The following is a 21,561-nucleotide window of genomic DNA, read 5'->3' as shown; positions in this document are numbered from 1 at the left end:
TTTGGTAAGAAAAACATTTGGTATAGCAATGTTTTTCTTAAAGTAAAAACTTGAATCACTATCGCCACCATACTGCCGTGTGGTTTTTTTCCACTGTAATTATAAATTTTTGCACTCAAAACCAAATCAAAATACAAATTGTTTAATTTGTTATAATTTGAAGTACGTAATTTAATAATTCAAACTGAAGATCGGGCTCATTACGTGAACAAGACAATTTTATTCCAATAAAAATAATATATAAGATGAAGTCTGTAAACGGCTATAAATATGCAAGTATTTAGTAACGATTTCACATTGATTCACTAGTGTATTAAATTACAGGTAATAAAAACTTATAATGACGCAAAAAATTAACCTGCGGCGTCTCAAATATCGGTACACATAATTTTGTATAAAAATTCATTTTGTTGTAACAGTTTCCTCTCAACTGTTTTTGCGAGTTTAATAATCATATCTTATATGAAACCATTTTGTCACGGTTAGGTATTTTTGGTCGCACTCATCCAAAATGACGTTAGTAAAAATTTGGTACATAATAAGTAATAACCCGTTACTATTTATCGAGGAAGGCTAACATCACGCTACCAACTAATCTAATATATAAAATTCTCGTGTTTGTAATTAAACTCCTCCGAAATGGCTCGCCCAGTTTTCGTGAAATTTTGTGTGCATATCGGTTAGGTCTGCAAATCAGACTCCATCTATTTTTCATGCCCCTAAATGTTAAGTGTTACCCCTCATTTTAGTTTTTAGACAAGATATTTGTTTTTATTTTCTTATGATACAGCGTACAAATTTACATACAACACTTAATTTTCGCCCCTCTACGAGCATCCCCTATTTTTTATTATAGTAAATAGTTTACCGGGTCGTCTAGTAATAATATAAGTTTTAGTTAGTATTTTTATTTAATTGAAACGATCGAGTTATAAGAACTTTTTACATTCCATAGATATGAGAAGTATGACAAATTTGAAATTATTATGATAGTAGTTCCTAACCTCAAAATGACTCTAAAATTATGAAAGTAAATAAGCTGAGTCTTTCCAATTTTCTTTTATTTTTTGTATTAGTCCCTAGCGTCAGAACCGACTATGCAAATATTATTAAAGAACAAAGTAAAATTGCAATGAAATCTCAGCAAAATAATTCGGTTGAAGCCGCCAAAGGTGTGATTACTGTAATGTCAAAAACTGGGAATACGAATGGGAAGTACCTCGAAAAATTGTCTAAAAATTCCGAACAAAATGTAACAAGGCAAATTAGAAATATAATTAACGCACTAGAATGTGTGGGATGTGATACGACACAAATACCTAGAAACGAAAAATGTTATGGCGGAAATGTGTAAGCAATTATTGTACTAAGGTTAAATTATTTTTATTACAATTTCATTACAATCTGAAAAATAGCGCAACTGTATCTACTTCGAATAAAATTGATTACATTCTATAATTAAAAATGAATGATTTTATTAGTAAGCGTTCTGAACGATTATGGCAAACTTGCAGAAATCATTACCAAATTGAGAACTTATGAATTGGCTTATAAAATAACATAAGCGTACTTTATTATAAAAATATTATTTTAAGAAACGCCACTTCCTCATTTCCAGGGAAACTTTAGTAATTTGCTCGCACGGCAAAGAATGTTATACTGAAATACACCCGGACTACATTAAGAGGGGCTGTATGTCCCGAAGCAGGTTAAATAGGACATTTATATGCAAATGTCCGCTCTGCAATGACAAACCGTTTGATGACGTCGCTTCCTACGAATACAAGACAATAAGAGATTGGGAATACGATAACAGACGCCTCCAAACTGCAGTTATTGGGATAGACCTCTTGTGTAAAGTGTGTGACACTAAGGGAATGAATCGTGAGGCCGATGAACGCTGTAAGAAAGGAAAAGAGTAAGTTAAACGATAAATAAAATTCTCAGTCTCTGTTAGGTATGGGGAAGACGTATTTCTTAGCTTTGCATAGAACATAAACTGCTTTGGCATAGGCAAGGCACGTACGGTGTTATTTTTGCTTATAAAAAATCGATCCGTGGTCCACAGAGCTTCGAACACGTTTGATAATTCTAAATTTAACCACTATACTAATACGTCTTTTGTCTTCAAAATTTAGTGATATTAATCTATATTAATAAAAGCAGATAACAGGTTTACCTATAAGTAATAATCCAAACCCTTAAATCCTAATGCAATTAAAAATCTTTCTATTCCAGTGCAGATTACATGGTATGCGCAAAAAATCAAGTTTGCTTCACAAATATTGATTTGGAAACTGACTTTGTTTCCAGAGGTTGCGTTGATGTACCAGTCTTTAATTCCATGTATATTTTTTGTAATAATACAAATTGTAATAATGTGGCATACAAAAATGCTAAGCTTATAAAACGTAGGAGTGAAATTGAAAAGGCACAGGAATTTTATATCAGCTTTCCTAAGACCTTAGTATCACGAGCTGGCTCATTTCGATACATCAATATAGCTGGAACCCCATTAAGATCTATTGTGGTACTGATTACTATATTGTCAGTCATTCATCTATGAAAAGAAGAAAAATCAGTCAGTTGTCAATTAATGTCAAATTAAAAATGAATATTATATTCAGTTTCATATATTTTTTATTTGTATCCATTAACTGTGATGATATAAGGAGAATATTACCCTTTCCAAGATTAAGAGAACAAATTGAGGAAGTAACGATAGAAGCTACGTCATCTGAAAGTCCTGATTCCAATTTGGTTTCATTCCTCGTTCAAAATGTTAAAGAAATATTTGGGGCTGCTGATGAACCCACCGTTTTAGTTGACCAAGAAATTGATGCGACTACAACAGAATTTGAAGTTACGACTGAAACAGAATCTGTAGATAGGGAAAAAATTTTGAATAAGATAAATATCTGTCATAAAAATATCTCGGGAGTAATTATTGATGAATGTACTCAAGAAAATATTCTAGATAGCACAAACGAAGAGGTAACAGTAACGACAAAACAATTTTCAAAAGACCGAGTCATACCTGAAAGCGAGGAAATAAAGCTTAATCCTCTTGAATCGTGGTATTCTAAAGACCGAGAAGAAACAAGTTCTTTACCTATATCTACACCGAACTATAATGTGTCAACAAAAAGATCGTGTATTTTTTGCAACAACGTTGAAGTGGAGTATTGTGACGATCCGAAAAATAAATTGTTAGTATACCTCCTTATAATGCCATACTATGTTAATAATAGTAAAAGTATAGTGGATAATAGGAAGTATAGTAAAAGTAGAGAAATTCAAAAATTTGTAAATTAACGTTGCATTATTACATCTGTAGTAGTAGGTACTGTAGGATATTTAATTTATAAATGATTAAACTATATTATTAGTAAATTTTATTTTGTAATACTGATAAAATTAAATGCATAAATCATTTGTTTGCCATAAAAGTGGTATATATTTTGATGGATTAATTAAAATAACCTCACAATCAGCCTTAATAAACTAGCATGCAAATGTATTTTATAATTAAAAGCAATTAAATTATTTGTTATGTCATATTCTATATTAGTATGTGAAAACTTATAATCTTTGAACTCCCTCGCGTTATAAAAGTGTGTCTATGATTTTCCTCTAGGAAGGTGATTGAAGTTTGATTGTTGACGAAGAGTTGATATAGCATAGCTATTTTTTTAATACAGCGTGGTTACATGCTGTACTATCAGTTTGGTATTATAAAAAAGGAAAATTTCAAAAATTTAAGCTATTTTCTTACTTTCAGAATATCTTCAATCGTATGTGAACAAGATGAAGATCTATGTTATTCTCAACACACTCCATTCGGTTTGGTCGATCGTGGTTGTTTTAATATAAACCGTAATATAACCACGTATTTCTGTTCTTGTAATCTCTGTAACTACATTGCGATTTCGGAAATGCCGCACATATTTTCAAGGAAACAAGATTGGATAGAAAATGTTAAAGAAATGTCCAGATTAAAACGATTTAGGCGGTCCATTTTCAAAGACATGTCGTGCTTGCGATGTGAAATTAATGGTACTACTAAGAGTGGAGATATTTTATATAGCACTAATTGCTTGGAAGGTAACATGTAGGTATCATACATATTATATTTAGATTTTTGACGAACATTCTGGCCTTACGACGAACATTTCCTTTCAAGCCAAACTTGGGTATTTTTACACGCTTTATATTAGCTTCACCTGTATGTATGTAACCGACTCCTTCGGACTCGATTTTGACCCACTTTAAACGGACAGATTTAATTCAAACTTTGTACACTTATAAAGAATCAGCGACAATTTAATAATTTCATAGGTTTATCTCGAAAAAACAATGAAATTTTTTTAAGTCCACAAAGCAATACGATCAAATTGAGACAACACGTATTGCTGCTAGGACTAAAAAGTGGAAAATAAATATAGTTTAATAAAACTATAAAACACGCTTTTAAAGCACATCAAACTAAAAAGTGAAAAATAATTCCTAATTTAGGCTGAAAATGGTAACGAACAAAAAATACTGGTATTATTGTGAAAAAGCGTGGGGCGCTCTGTGCCATATTTTTCGTCTATCGAGCAACCCACGCTTTTTCACAATAAAACCAGTATTTTTTGTTCATTACCATTTTCAGCCTAAATTAGGAATTATTCTTCCATATATTAAACCCAGATCCTCTGAACGCTTGACTATGGAGCAGTTGAACTAAGCTACACACTTAACGTAACGAACTATTTAAAATCGCTTACGATAAGTAAGATACGATACTTAAATATGGTGACAAAAAAACAGTACTAAAAGTCTTTTGCGGTGTGACTTAATTTCTGTTTAGATCACATTTTTTTTTGGCTAAAACCGCCGAAATATTAATTATATTACCTATAAGTTGTTGTGAAAGTAACAATTAAAAGTTTTAAAGATATATCCAATATCCGCAATTTATGTAATAAACATTTTAACAAAGTAATCGATTTATATTTCAGAGGGTCCTTACCACTTCAATTATGTGCGAAAAATGAGATTTGCGCAGTAAAAGCCATTCGCAGTGAAGGATATATGTGGCGAGGCTGCGTGTCCAAACCACTTTATAACTATTGGTGGACACTTTGCGATACTGACCTTTGTAACTACGAGGCATTAGTATCAATTTTTGATCAGTTTTAAAAATTAAAACAATTGAATAACGTTTTTTATTGACATACAAATCTGTACTAATACATACATTTCACTTAAAAATCATAAGTCTGATGTAAGCAGCAATAAAAACCCGCCCGGTCAGCTAGTATTTATAATAAAAATAATCCTTTTTAAGGATACCAATTGTATTATGTATATCTTTCTATGTTTGGTACTGCAGAATGATTCCAAGTGGAAAGCTCACACGACTGCAGACCGCAGATTCAAACCGCTGGTCTGGAATATTAGATGTCTCCTTGATAGATTAGTCTCTTGACCAAATATTTGTTTCATCTATGAGAATAAATCAATTATATCAAGTAACTCATGAGAACTTATACTCACTTCACTTCACTTTATTTATAACTAGCGACCCGCCCCGGCTTCGCACGGATGCAATGCTGATACTAAATTCAAAGTGCTATAGAGTATAGGGAGAACCGCGGCCTCCGACGCGCTTCGTCCCGCAATTATAAAATTTGTAATATCATCAAAAATATTCATTTAAATCATATGCTGTAAAGGGCCATATAAATCTATATTAAATCAACAATTTATTTAAGGTATTTAATTGGATAAGGATTTATGCTGTACTGGTTAAAATCGCTTCGAAAATTAGCCATTATTTGTCGTAAAAAGTAAATAACAAAAAAAAGTTATTGTGGGTTATTCATAAGAGATAGACATATACCATCACGGACTTTTCTGTAATATTTTTCAATGTGTATAATACTTAGTACATTATTTTGATAAAACTCGTAGGGTTCAGCCTGCATTTGCAATGTAAGCGGAAAAAATGTAATTATTTACGACATCACATTAGAAACCTCAAAAATAACAGTACTTCTCCACTATTTAATGGATGTTATTATACATATAAACCTTCCTCTTGAATCATTCTATCTATGAAAAAAAACTGCATCAAAATCCGTTGCGTAGTTTCAAAGATTTAAGCATACAAAGGGAAATAGGGACAGAGAAAGCGACTTTGTTTTATACTATGTAGTGATGGCGACTTCTGTGTAAATCACAATTCCGCCAATGTCGCGTTCTAAGTCTTCACACGGTGATGATAGATTTGATAATTTTGATAGATTGAATTTAATCTAAGCAGAGTTACCTAAAACAAAAATGACGTCACAGTAAAGACAACACACACAGATATCTAATAATATATACAAGAGACACATTATACTACAAGGTATGGAGGGGAGAATCTTATTTATAACTTTAATTTATTAACAGGTATAAATTTCCCAAAAAATTTGACAATGCATTGCATCATAACACGTCATATCAATGTGAACAGTAGCCATCACGACAGAGAGCATCACAACACAACACGTCACATAAATATAAATGCGGCTTAAAGGTTACATGGAACTTATACTCGTTTTACTGTTTTATGTACAATGAGTACATCATCAAATGTTTACGCTAAGATGAAAGTATCAAAGTCAAAGTCAAAAATCATTTATTCGTATAGGTTAAACAACGTACACTTATGAACGTCAAAATAGAAATAAGAAATAAACTTTAAATGTTCTAATTTTTAATTTACTGTCAGTGCTTTAGACCAGTGATTATGAATAATAGGAAAGGGATCTTTTGGTTGTCTAAAATCTTTGTTTAAAAACAAAGGACTATTGCATACGTTAGAAAGTTCGAAATACTCGTTTTACTGTTTTATGTGCTCATTGTCATTAAATGTTTACGCTAAGATGGAAGTGTCAAAGTCAAAGTCAAAAGTCATTTATTAATACAGGTAACACAATGTACACTTGTCAATAAAAAAATTATTAAATGCTTCTAATTTTAAATTTACTGTCAGTGCTTTAGACTAGTAATTATGAATTATAGCAAAGTCAACTTATGGCTGTCTAAAGTTTTTATTTGAAAACAAAGGACTGTCGCTTACGTTAGAAAGTTTTTTAACGATTTTTGGGATTGTTTTTCTTACAAAAATCCATTACAAGCAAAGTTTGATTCCCTATATATAATAACAACTGCATGTATTACACCAATAGGCTAGCTCTGGCACTATTATATAAAATATAAAAGATTATTTTATAAAAATGCTGAAGCAGAAGAAATTTTCAGTAGCTAGTACATATATCTTTTCCGCTACAGCTGCGTGATATTACTAGACAAAGTTAATGCAGCTTTAAATATTTTTAAAATAACACTGAGATCTCTTTTATATGTTAATACATTCATGTGGGATTTTGTTTGCTTACAAAATTCTTATACATTTGCTTTTATTGTTAAAAATAACTAGTTTAGATGAAATTTATGATTCTTTGTTCGTATTATTAGAAATTTCTTCAGAATCACTATGTATGTGCGTCAAGTATAATTTAAAAATATTTTCAATAAATGAATTTTTGTCAAGTTTATCTGTTGTTATTATTTTAAAAATAAAATTTAAGAAACGTTTTAAGAAACAGTATCAAACAAAACAATTATGTTCGCAAACTTTTCGGTAAGGTAAGCGCTTCTAAAGTATCCCATGTACTCTATAATATCACTTAAATGCAATGTCAACACCTGTCAAACCTTTTTTCTGTTTGAAGTTTGACATACTTGACATACTTATGACTTATGACTACTGTCAAGTCTAGTAAAGTACTCGGGCGGAAACGGTGTCCTACGTTACATACTCGTATACGCCTTAGATACGCGTATAAAACGTATACATTAGTAAATAATATTATGTACTGATATATAGAAAAAAAAATATATTCAACAAAACCTAGTACTAGCCTACGTAGACTATTTTAACGATATTGGGTTAACGTTTTTTCTCAGCGCGACCGGTCAACCGTTATTAAATAGCTCTCAATAAAAATAAAGAAAATATTGAATGTTATCAAAAAGTGCTGATATCTTAACAAGAGCCTACCTTTCAATATCTGGCTGGCAGCCCAGAATCTAGATCTTTTTACCTTTGGCATCGTTCCAGGGAAAATATTAGGTACCCTTTCGAACTTGACCCTATCACTTTTGAAGTGTTTGAAGTAAAGTGAGAGAACTCGACTTACTGAAGCCATAAATTCTTAGTTTTCTTTGATACTAAATTTTATTTGAGTTGAGAACTTTTAGGGTTTTATTTTATACATCAAAAGAATTATATAAATATAACATTAACACTTTGAATTTGAATTGGCTTTATTACTCGATAAGTATCTTTATAATTTTAAGCTTAGAAAAATCTTATAAGGAATAACTTTAATTAGTTGGGTTTTAAGGCGAATCTACTCCTTATAAACCACACTGCTAAAAGATGTTAGGCGGATCCCGATGTTCCTATATATAATTTCAATGTATATTTCTCTCAATATTTGAAGATGATGTTGCAACCTGGTAATCGTGCGTACAAAACCTCAACATTGAAGTTTGTATCATTACCTTTTTTATCTATTTTCAAGCTAAGTCCCCGACTATGTTGTCGTCGGAGATATTAACTAACGTATATGTACAACTTAGGTATTGGTAACCCGGATGATTAAGCATACCCTATTTCTTTTAACAGAGCAGTGTTGGCCTAGTGGCTCAGCGTGCGACTCTCATACCTGAGGTTCGATCCCCGGCTGTACACTAATGGACTTTCGTTCTATGTGCCCATTTAATACTTGCTCGAACGTTGAAGGAAAACATCGTGAGGAAACGGACATGTCTTAGACCCAAAAAGTCGACGGCGTGTGTCAGGCACTGGAGGCTGATCACCTACTTGTCTATTAGATTTAAAAATGATCATGAAACAGATTCAGAAATCTGAGGCCAAGACCTAAAGAGGTTGTAGCGCCACTCATTTATTTTATTTTTTTATTTCTTTTAACAACTTTTTGTATAACATGGACAGTAAATTCCAGAAAGATGCCGTTTAACCTATTGTTGAACATTATTTCTTTCAAATTCATCTCTGTTACTTTTATCCTCATAGCTTTTTTTGTATCGCTATTGGAAGTTGCAGAGTACTGATGCTGCAAAGACCTTGTATTGCATGACAGAGCTCCATAGAATGCGTCACATGAAGTTCTAATATAAATTACACCATACCATATTAAACTTCCCTTACATTACAAATAGAGAACGTATCGAAAAACCTTCTAGTGTGTCTAAAACAGTACATTCTTTACTAAGAAAGTCTGCTTCTGAATTCCGATAATACGTTGAGGTTTAAAGATTGTTGTATACAATCGACTTATGGTTGCCTTTATAGAAAATGGTTTCCTTGAGCAGTGCTCAGTCGAGTGTACGATGTTGAAGCGCAAGATAAGGCTTTATGAGAGCCTACGTTATCCTATAATTTTCTACTTCCAACCAGCCGCTGAGATGAGTCACAGGTTCGGGAAAATAGCTTAGCCATTTAAGTTGTTTGATGTGAAATATGGATTGTTTTCGCGCCTATATGCGCTTTTAAATTTGGAATTGTAATAAGTGTTTCTATTGTTTTTGAATAATTTAATTAATTTCTTTGGTTGCTTAATAAGCGGAGCACTGGTTTTAGGTTGCTATTTCAAGATGTTAGACAGTTGTATTTAACAAATGATCAATTAAACGGACACAGAAATATCATTATTATGACGTTTTCAACCACAACGGCTCATGTATTAGAAAAACAATTGTTTAGACTTTGCGTAAGCTATTCCCAACAGTCTACGGCTTTCGCTCTTTATCTGACAAACAAAACATAAAACGCGTTACGCCCTTGGCGGAATAGCATCTTGTTTACACCAACGCCGTCGGGATTGCAAAAATCTCTTGAAACTCCTGACATATTTGATATTACACGTTAAGTGAGCATTAAATACACAATTTGTTACGTGTTGAAAGAAACGTGGAGAGTGCCTGAGGGCGTTTTCTTTCCAACTAGCATGCCTTCTGCGTTCTCGGTGTGTAAAAGGGACAGTGAAGCTTAGTTTATCTAAAGGTTTATTTAATAGGATAGGATACCTCCATAATTTAGTATAACTTAGACTTGTACATAAAAATAAATAAAAAATTGTTACTTTTTCTGTTATGATATTAAATTATTTAGACTTTGTTGTTGGGAAATAAGACCAGGATGGCAGTTGTAGTTTCATATATTTTTTCTTCTTCAAGTACTTTTAAAAAGACCTGTTACGCACTCGCGAGCCTTTTATTAGTGTCTGGCGGTACCACATTTGACATGAGACAAATCACCCACTCTTGTATATTAAACCTAAAAAAATCAAGGCTTAAGTTAATAACTTTGTATTTACTTTACAAAAAGTCCAACTCAAAATCGAAAAATCATATTTATCCTCTACTATATTCCCACACCACTCATTACCATTTCATACGTTGCATCGGAACTCTGTTATTACGAGTCGGTAAGGGCGCAATGATCACGTCTGCGTGTGATTACTCGTTTCTTTTCTTTTTGGACGCCTCGAAACAAACATTCATCCAAAATAGATTAATGATACACTCCGTTTTACGGGTTTGGTATGTTTGTATTGATTAGTTTTACATTCGTTAGAATCTGTTTAATCTATATATATATCTATATATAAATGGTATGTTGGTTTGTGTACGCTTCAAAAACTCAAAAAGTTCTGCACCGATGGAGCTGAAATTTTAGCATGATATATAATCTGCATCAAGGATTAAGATTTTTTATCAATTTTTTCCCTTTTTTTTTCATTTTTTTCCACAAGTATCGTAACATTAAACTTACATGAAATGTTTTCTTTTAGTTCTTTCTCATTTCTCAACCATTCAATCATAATTATAATTTATTATTCTTTATAACTAGCCCTCTTATCATTTAAACTTAGTCTAAATGCTTTTTAACTAAAGTACTGTTTCGTCTACATCTATCAAATGGTATTTCATCACAATGAAACGACGTGGATTAAAACTTAAGCTATAACAGTGCAATTAAACTTATTTCATTTTTATTAATAAATTTGGTAATAAGTACGCTAATACATCTTTGCAGCGACGCTCTTACCGGCCAAATAAAGAATGTGACACTGTAAAATGCGTCCTGAGCCCTTACTCTGTCACTTCCAATAGCGACATCGAATGCGATTGTAACGCCAATAGTGAGTTTTTATACCGCGCGATTCTAATATTGCGACAAGAGCTACGGAAAATAAAGAATTACCTACATCGAAATTGCATAAAAAACGTCGGGATTTATATAGCTGTCGCAATTGTAAGGGCGTTGGTCTAAGAGGAGCCAAAAAACTCTGGTGAGACCGAAGTTTTTTTAGAAGAATTAACATTTATCGTAAATCATACATCCCCTCTATTTTATAGCAAAGTATCAATAATAATGCGTCATCAGACACAATTTAAATAGAAAAGAAGAAATTAATGAATAAAATAAGAAATAGGATGGCAGTTACATTGTGAATTTCAATCTTTGTGAAATAGGTTGTATAATATTTTAAAGGAGCCCAGTTATAAGACGGAAGTATATTCATGCAGCCGCAAAAGCTCGTTTTCACATAACGTCGCCACCTTAGTAGTTCATTAAAAAGATATATGTGGTCATTAGGATCTACGGCAGTGTTATGCAAACTTTGGAACATGCTGTTTGGCTAATTTGGGAAATAAACAATATTTAATGGGGTTTAAAAATAGTTTTATACTGAAAACTTATTTTTGGAATGTCAGGTACTAAGGTTAACATCCGCGTTTCTACATTCTCAGCATTTTTATTTTGATAACCTATTTACCCATATTATACGTATACTTCGCAGATTTGAAGCGATTGATATTTGCCAAGATGCTATAACTATATTTTTATTAAGTGCATACATCCGGCGCAAGCGCCAAACACAGAGAAACTAGACTTTGACACACTGACAATGTAAAACCTGTCTATTATATTTATTTAATCATTATATTTACTTTAAACGATAAAAACAATAATTAAATAATAATTTCATACTCATTCCTACGACTGCCGAACTAGTCACTAGTCGACTATGTAGTAGTAGTAGTTGAATAGTCGATAATTGATAGATCTAGAAATATTGGCAAATAAAATAAGCTACTAGTATAGACGGTTTTGAACTGAATTTTCACGTTGTTGACTCTATTGACTAACTACAACTACGTCAACTAATATTTATATACAATAAAATACATAATACTTTTCACATAATATAAAATCAGTTTGCGTCACAGTTCTATATGAATTATTAACGTTTTCAAACAATAAAACTTCTATTCGACCCAAAGATTGGAGATAAACTTTAGATTTTTTACAAATTTCCAAAGCGATAAACGAAATAGTGATGTATATCGCATTTAATTAAGCAGATATTAACCGAATCTCTGTATTTTATCACAGAATGGGACAGTAACATATTACTGACATTTTCTAGAGATTTGTAGATACCGCTCCTTTACATCCGGATACGTAAATATGTGAAAATAACTTAGATAAGAGACAGGTATCGATCAATGCCAACAATATGAGGAAAATGTTTTTATATGCCTTTATATTCCAGTGGTATTGTTTTATTTGAAAAATTAAATAGGACGTGAATTGTTTTTGAATAGTTTATTGAAAATATTTTTCGAGTTATAATGTAGAAAGTAATAAATTACTACGTGTTCGTAATAGATACTTGTTTTTAAAAATTTAGATGAGTGTTATGAATAATATAACACGGCCATTCGCCTTGATTGTTTTGACTGACTGTTTATTCTCTTTCGCTTTCATGGTTAGACGCATTTCATTTCCTTCGATATCTGCAAATTTTATTTATAATTCACGCCCTGATTAATAATTTTGTGAGTGTTTTATCGTGTTGTGAAGTTTTTGTGATTACTTAAAGAAAAAATATTTGTAATATTGACAGTCTAACCTTTCCCATTGTTCTTGTATTAATTGTTCCCTTTTAACTACGGCTTGTACTTAAAGTATTTGTAATATTAACAGTCTAAGCTTTCCTATTGTTCTTGTATCAATTATTGTTCCCTTAAAACTACGAGTGATATTTTTGTGCCTATTTTAATCGTATTAAATTGAGTAAAAGATATTTAAAATGTATTGTTAGAAATCGTGTATCAACAAACTTTGTGGTAAATTCTGTGTGTGATGTGATAGGCATTATATTATGTATTTTAACAAAAAATGTAGGTTTCAAATACAGGAACAGTATTAACCGTAAAGATAATATTGTAATGGAATACAGGATCAATGAGAATGTTTGTCAAAAAACAAATGAAACAATCCAATTCACTATCTAAATTTTAATGCTATAAAATTTATCAGTGACAAGTAGATTCTACTGATAAACATACTTTAAGATGCTTACACTGGGTTCATAACATATATTTTATCAGAAACTTATTGTTGTAGATAAGATTGCTGGATTTTACGAGTTCGTTTGAGAAAATAACATGCGTCAATATGGCATATTCGATGGAATCCGGTACTTTATTCCTTCACGTATATTCCATCAGTGATTCTATCAAAACTTTATTAGAAACGGGGCATTTGGCATACTTTTACCGAGCTTCTATATATGCTTGAATTTCTAACGTAAAGTTTAAGATGTAATACGCAACTATATATACGCGGAACTACATTTTGTAATAAGAATAGTCTGAGAATTATATTGAACTGAACTCCTCCCTTTTTGTCAAATCAGGTTTACGCTGTGATGAAGTGAGACAGATTAGTCATGAGTACTTTAAGTACAGGAGTTACTGTCATACTTAGAGACGTTTATAAGTCACTGGTGGCACAGTATTTGTAGCCAGAGTCCTTCGAATCTTTTAGGTCAATTTTTATGATTGTATTGTGTTCTAGGTGGGCCAGAGAGAATTTTGAAAACTATTTTTATAGAGCATGGCCCAAAAAGGCTAAGATTTTTGATTTGCCTATAAATATACATATAACTAACCCTTCTACCAACATAATAGGGATAGTATTACTGTAGTAATCTTTATGTGACAAAAAAAACGAGCCAGCTAGTAATTATGTATAAAATTAAGAATGTAGCTATGAGATTAATTGCCCGATTTGTTGCCGAATGATTTAAAAATAACATAAAAAGTGATTATTGATTGTGAAAGCGATTTTTATATTAATTTACCGAATTGCTGCACTAAGTTTTTGAACCCAGAGTTTATAAACATTGAGTATACTTTTCACACCATAAAATAATAATAATCGTATGCCTATATTTATGTTAAGGGCACGTAAAGTATTAATTACAATAAAATGAATTACATAACTTTCTGAAGTCTTAACGGACATAGTAGACGCCTCAAATACTTGCCCAATTATTACTAACAGTATTGGTAACAGCTGCCAATCGATAGTATTGTTTCATACGTGATTCCATTAATCAAAAGTACAGTTAACTTGATTGCATCAGCGAGCCTTATTGTTAGATATTTGGGCTATGGTTACAACCGATAATACAAAGATCAAAATTAATGAACAATTTGTAGTTTAAATATATGTATTCAAATATAATTAAATTATAAAACTAACGTATGAGATCAGAGATAAATAATAAATCTAGTTAAAAGTATGTTCTTATAATTATATGATATATAAGCCTATATCACAGTTGTATTTTGATAATATGATTATCAAAAGTAAATTAGTCTAATTGCATTCTTTTAACTAAAGTACTCTTTATTTTCTGTCAAATTGTGCTTTAAAAGAAAAAGAAACTAATTAAAAGTCTTTGATTAAATCGGTACTAAATCCGATCTATTTTTTATGAGGTAGTCTATAGTAATATAGTTTCAGTTCTTACTATTAAAGTGTTACGCGTTAACAAATTAATGTTATTATTTCTTCCACCTTCGAACATCAGTTAATTGTTTTTGGATCCACCGCCAAATAAACATAAAATAACACCTTACAAAAAGCCTCGCCTGTTTTATGATTTAAAATAAAAATATATCGTGAACGGCTATTGTTCCAAACGTTTGTCGTTCAGACGCCTTAACAATGAATAAGTGTGATTGTGTCGATTCGCATCGGCGCGTTTTATTAAAATTTCCTTTATTTGTTTCTTGTTTCTCCCTAACAACGGCTTTGCTTGAGTATTGGGGATAGCGTTTTTATAATTCAGTGGTTGGGCCCGACCGAAATCTTAAATCTTTGCAATACTGTTAAACAAGGTATGTATATAGTTTCAATTCTTTCATCGAGATTTCGTATGTTACAATTAAGATGATGATGGCATACATATGGGCGGTGCGAATTGGGTGCACCTAATCAGGGACAGAGAACAATGGAAGGTAAGGAGGAGGTTTTGTATTTACTCCAAAATAATTATTAAAGATTAAGTAAATTTATAATAAATATTTTAAATCTTTACCGTAAAACTGTCAACATTGTATCCCTAACTTTCGTCCTAACTGATCTAACTGACATTATGTATAGTAATTCATGTGTCCTTTTCTTTATCCTGCCTTGTCTATATATGTTTTAATTGCGCTGTTTTGTTCCATTCTTTTTAAGTAATTTTATTTCGTATGTAGTTCACTTCTTGCGCTCACCTTATCTAATTTAATATGTTTTTCTTTCAGTGGTTGCCTGGAAGAGATCGTTGGAAAGCGATAAGGCCGCTCTTTAAACTTAATTTAAGGCTTGTTTAATTGCCATGTAACTATACATTCATATAGTTTCTTTAAAAATAAAAAAATTAAATTCCAAATTAAAAATTATATTTATATGTATGTACCTATACGTAGAATTTATAATCCCAAGATTTAATATTTAAAAATAATTAATTTTGGATTAAATTAGAGGTTATACCTACCTTAAATACCGAATTTTTATTGTTTTTTTTTTTGTACTCAAGATAAACCAAGTGATTTTTACTATTTGTAGCTAAGATCATTAATGTGTACCTATTAATTCTTATTCGATTTTCATCAAAACAATTTAACGGTAAAAATTCATATGTAATCTATTCTCTAAGCTTTAAAAACAACTGGCTTAGATATTTTTAAACCACTCTCTAGACTTATGCGCAACATCTGCCCCCCGGGGAAAGCACAATGAAGTAAAAAGCTTAGATTGAATATTTAAAACCTATTAAAATACTCACGACATCCAGATCACAAGATCGTCAGAATGTAAAATTTTTTACTGAGTCAAACTCGTGTTAACATACATTTTTACTAAATACCTTTCGAACACATTCTTCTGGGTTTTGGGACAAAAGGCATTTATGCTTGAATTAATTTAGTATTCGGTGTTAAACAAAAACGTTTTCAGATATTTCTTTATACAAGCTTCTTTATTATTACACGTTTAAGATTTTCAAACAAATATTTTTGTCAACGTTATTCCATACCAAGCTTGGAATAATTAAATCATGATACTATTTAGTGTTGTTAATGGAATTCATATCATGCCACGGAAATTGTTAGTGTTGTTTTAAGAATCATAAAACAATATCTATCGTTTCTTTGATTAATAGGAGAAATAAATATATTAAGTGTTGATTGTTTTATATACAAGGTGTATGCTGTGAGGCAATTTTTTGGAAACCGTTGCCAAAATGCTGGTAGACCTTTCGATGCCGATTTCGACCTTTTAAGTTGTGATTCTCAATTGACTTTGTATATGTCACCGTAAAATTGTAAACACCGTTAGATTGTAATCTATCTCGCGAGATTATAAACTGTCGAAAGATTGTGAACCTCAACGAACTGCTTACAATTTAACGTATATCTCGCGAGATAGATTACAATCTAACGGTGTTTACAATTTTACGTTAACATATATAAAAAGAAAACTCTTTCTGACATTGTCGCATTCGAAATAAAAAGATTAGAGTTAATTGATTGTTACCTAAAGATGTAATTCATTAACTCTAACATGAATGTATATCATTCGTTGTTCCAAATTGTCTTTATCATTATTATTATGTAGATAAACAGACTAACTGCTTAATAAGCTGATGCACGCGAATTGGAGATTTGGAGTAATTATCCAACCTATTTTTAAAGGAGTTCAAAGAGTTCACTTATTACACTTTCCGGAAACCTATTCCAGTCAGAATGTTCGTTAGGGAATTTGTATTATATTGAGTGGTCTTCAGTTGTAAAGAACTTCCCCTCAACTCCTGGAACATTTTGGTGGCCAGTAAAGATTTTATAGATTTAAGCTAGGTTTTATCACATAAATATATGTAGGAAAATAATTGTAGTCCTACTATTACTACCTACTACATTGTAATAAGTAATAACTTAATTACTACCTATTTTTAATCATTGCCAGATGTCGTCCGACCACAGGCAATATGCCAAAGCTACGTCATGAAGATCGTTAACTACACTTGCCTATCGATAGATTAATTATTCGCTAAGTTCATAAGGCATAAATTGTGTATGATACAAGATGCTGGAAGCTAGCCCGGACTTAATATGGTAAGCCTGGTATAAACGTTCAAGTTTCAAGGGATAACTAAATATAAACTGAAGATTAGACATCAAACAAGTTTTTGAAGATAAAAATCATTAGATTATTTTTAATAAAAGAAAATTAATAAATAATTTCTAATGGAGTCGTTTTAATAATAGCTCAAAACATATGTTCTTGAATGCAAAGTAGTTTCTTGCAATAAGTTGATTTTAAAGTGTTAAAGAAAAACAAAGAAAATTCTGTATTACCCATGATAATGAAGGGTGAACTAAAAGAAAAAGTGCACTAGGAATCCCTGTTCAAAACCCGAGCTATACATTAGGCTGGAATCTTTCGTTATAATCTTTCAGTGGTATTGCTTATTACTTGAATTACTACATGTTCCATATACTGTACAAATGATGGTGGAAGTAAACTATAAACAAACTGTTTCCTGTTGTATTAGGCGAATATATTAATCGTGGAAAACTATTTTTAAAAACTTGATTTAAATTGAAAGTTGTTACGTTATGCAACTTTCAACCCGTCGGGCATTCAAGCCCGTGTACGCTAATTGAGCGCGTAGCAACTTAGCCTTCCTTATAGTAAACGACAAATCTATAAGAAAACTACCACCAAAATCGGCGGCGTGGTTTGAAAGTGATATTTGCCTTAAATGAAAATTGATTAAAGAAATCCCATCAACCAGAAGCATCAAAGAAATAGTTCAAGGTTTTATACATGATGTTATTTCTTGTAGAAAGTTTACTGATTTTTTTAAGGCATAGGGAGGCAAACGTCAATATGGGACGCCCAAAAACGGCAGTCCTCGTATGTGTACCCATTTTAGTTGGTGCGTTGCTGGCCTTTGAAGGAGGAGTATAATTTATACAATAGGAGGTCGTGTCTCCCATGAAAGACCTCCTCTGGGAGTCGATTACATAGTTCGCAAAAGAAAATGCTTTGTTAATATCCACAAATTAATAGTATAAAATTGTCTATGTTTCAGTTGAATAAGTTAAAAAACTATTGCACTATGTTGCTAATACAATCGCGACAATACATGGCGAAATTATTAACATTTAAATTTTTTACCTACAATAAAGTTCACAAAAGAGAGTGACTTTACATGAATTACAATCTAGCCTATACAATAATTATGGCTAATAAATAATCTTATGTTGACTTAATATTCTACAATACTAGTGAATAGCTTAAACTAAGGTTATGGGCATTAACAGTCTCAGTGTTACATATATAATGTTTTGACACTAGGTTCGTGTGCTAACATAATAAATCTAATTATAATATCGATTTTTATAACAACTCGAAACGTGGAGTTTTTATTTTGTCATGTTTTTATAAATAGTCGGTGCGAATCAATGTAATTTAAATAGTAGCAAAAATTCTTAATCCATTTAAATATGCTTAAACCAGATACGATTGCTCGACGTTTAAGAAAATAACGTTTTAGATTTCCCAATAAGTGTTTAGAACAATAAAGTGTAGCCGTCACTATTTGTGTCAGTTAAATGAGATTTATAGCGAATCCCGCCATTAAATCATTAAGTGCCCGTAAAAAACACCTGTTACAATTCTTAGTATGACAATTCAATGATGTAATTGTTTCGGAAAATTCTTCTTTTGATGCTTTTCCATTACTGGAGTTCGGCCGTCAGCCTCATGAAGTGTGTCTCAATATTAAACAGGAATAAATGTTTTAATATCTCGTGTGTAACTTTGCTTCAAGAAAAGAGCGTAACAATTGTTAAAAGGCCGGCAACGCAATCGCGAGTCTTCAGGACATATAAGTTTCCATGTGCGGGCGGTATCACTCTTTATATTTCATAGTAACGTTTGCAGTTACATAAAAAACTCTGCAATCCATCCAATTACAAGGTTCTAGGTGAGAGGCGAGATTCTGTTTTGGGAAGAAAAATCATTAAATCAAGGTGAAAAAGTACCAGACTTCAACTCCTTTCAACCCTAAGTTTAAATGGCACTTTGTTCCGATATATATCGCTTTATAACAAGGAACGTAATATCGATTGAAATACCATTTATAAATAACATATGAACTGTATCTTTTTATTCAACGGTAAGTGGCCAGTATCTATACTAATATTATAGAGGAAAGGTTTGATTTTTTGTTTGTTTGAAATGAATAGGCTCCGAAACTACTGGACCAATTTCAAAAATTATTTTACCATTGGCTAGTTACACTATTCCCGAGTGACATATGCTATGTTTCATTTTCAAAAAAAATAGGGATGCTTACTAAAACTTGAATAATCTAACCCAAGGTGTAAAAAAATAAACAAAAAACTACCTTCAATCGTTCGAGTGCGTTGCGAAAACTATTAATGATAGAACAAAATGATGTATTACAATTTTTCAGGACACATCACTATCTACAAAAAATGTCACGACAGCATGTCTCTATCTTTAATACTTACGTCACAATAAGCGTCCTTTTATTATTTTTTTTATTAAAATACCACCGCTAGAAAAGGCTCTTTATTCTTACCTAGTTATTGTTCATTATCAAAATAATTACCAACGTTTCACATAGGCTACAATTTAATGGCATAACCACCAAAAAAGCATGGTGGATTGGTGTTCTCCTGCCTTTTCTCTTGAATAGTTTACTACTCTTTAATATAACAAAAATCTTACTACTAGTCGTATATAAATGTAATGAAGTGTGAATAAATAAATAAGCAAAAATTCTCCTACATTTGAGAAATTAGAAAAAATAAAGAATAGTAATAAAATCAAAACCAACCAACCATTGATAAATTTCAATAAAGATTTGAGTGTCGCCAAACAATAATTGAAGGGTAAAATCTAAAAGAGCTTTGAGTTAAATACGTTTCTATAAAATGTTTTACTACCTCTCATTTTAAGTGCTTTAATTATAATAACAGTTGCGCTCTAAAATGAGTTCAACGAATATAAAACTTAAGTAAACCAAATCTATCACAGGAGCCTTTATAAGCTTTTATAAGTTACTGGTTCGAACTTAAAAATTATATTAAACTAGCTGCCCCCGCGAACTTCGTTTCTCCTTAATGTAATTTTACTTAGCCTACCTTTTTAGTACCTAGCAACATGGAACAGTCTGCTACACTACCACTAGAAAACTTTTTAGGTTTTTTTGAGAATTTTTCTCTATATATAAACCTCTGAGTTCAAGTCATAAGTTAAAAAATAGGGGTTGTATGTATTTTATATGTTATCATAAAAAATACAATTTATCCGAAAAAAAAAATGAGATGGACCCCTTATCACTTAGGGGTTTGAGACATAGATAGTTCCGATTTTTAGACTTACTGAATATGCCTAAAGAAATTTCATAAGAATCGGTCACCCGTTTCGGAGGAGTATCGGAACGAACATTGTGGCACGAGAATTAGATTTAATACGAGAGAAATATACCTAAATACGATGAAACGGTTTACTTTAGCTTACTTAAACAGGCTACACAACCATGTGAATGCTGAGGCAATCCAACTTCTTGATACAACAGGAACAAGACGCCTAAAGAGAACTAAACCATTAGAGTTACTAAAACTAGAGTAGTGATTATAAGTGCAAATGCGGTATCTCGGACATACGAACATAATATCAAAACATTATAGAACACTAAGACTGTTAATGATTTACCCTAGTTTGAGCTATTTACTATTATTGAAGAATATTAAGTCAACATAATGCTACTTATTAGGCATAATTATAGTTTACAGTCTAGCTGTTATTCATGTAGCACGACATTTAATTTCGGTAAATTATAGTTACATTATTTTATTTCGCAATATAAATAACTATAACGCCCATATTAGTTCGATTCCCAATCAAATAACTTTCTGGCTTATCATATATTTACAAAAAAAGACGCAGAAATGTATCCATGCATTTGTGAAAATTAGGTTCAACATCAACTTGGTGTAAAAAATAATAAGGTATTACAAAGTAAGCTGCAGAGAAAAAGCAAA

The 21,561-nt window shown here is 31.5% G+C and overlaps 1 protein-coding gene across 2 annotated transcripts; it reads left to right on the top strand.

The window, feature by feature from the left end:
- Positions 1 to 1,001: 1,001 nt before the first annotated feature.
- LOC125055910 lies at positions 1,002 to 5,221 on the top strand. 2 transcript variants are annotated; one of them, XM_047658639.1, is made up of 5 exons: positions 1,002 to 1,350; positions 1,619 to 1,918; positions 2,239 to 3,209; positions 3,782 to 4,111; positions 5,004 to 5,221. In XM_047658639.1, the coding sequence occupies exons 3-5, from the start codon at positions 2,563 to 2,565 to the stop codon at positions 5,182 to 5,184; spliced, it is 1,158 nt and encodes a 385-aa protein (XP_047514595.1). In that variant the 5' UTR covers positions 1,002 to 1,350; positions 1,619 to 1,918; positions 2,239 to 2,562; the 3' UTR covers positions 5,185 to 5,221. The 2 variants fall into 2 exon arrangements, with proteins under 2 accessions (XP_047514595.1, XP_047514606.1); XM_047658650.1 differs by having other exon boundaries at positions 3,782 to 4,104; positions 5,004 to 5,074.
- Positions 5,222 to 21,561: the final 16,340 nt, after the last annotated feature.

This window comes from Pieris napi, chromosome 2, assembly GCF_905475465.1.
Source record: "Pieris napi chromosome 2, ilPieNapi1.2, whole genome shotgun sequence".
Classification (NCBI taxonomy): Eukaryota; Metazoa; Arthropoda; class Insecta; order Lepidoptera; family Pieridae; genus Pieris; species Pieris napi.
Note: the sequence above shows the minus strand (reverse complement) of the source record. Positions and strands in the feature narration are given on the sequence as shown.

Bases quoted from the DNA above. Each gene is read 5' to 3' on its own strand.
- LOC125055910 (XM_047658639.1), top strand. From the start codon at position 2,563: ATGAAAAGAAGAAAAATCAGTCAGTTGTCAATTAATGTCAAATTAAAA. The intron at 3,210-3,781 runs GTTAGTATACCT...TCTTACTTTCAG, and splicing joins GACGATCCGAAAAATAAATT to AATATCTTCAATCGTATGTG. The intron at 4,112-5,003 runs GTAGGTATCATA...TTTATATTTCAG, and splicing joins AATTGCTTGGAAGGTAACAT to AGGGTCCTTACCACTTCAAT.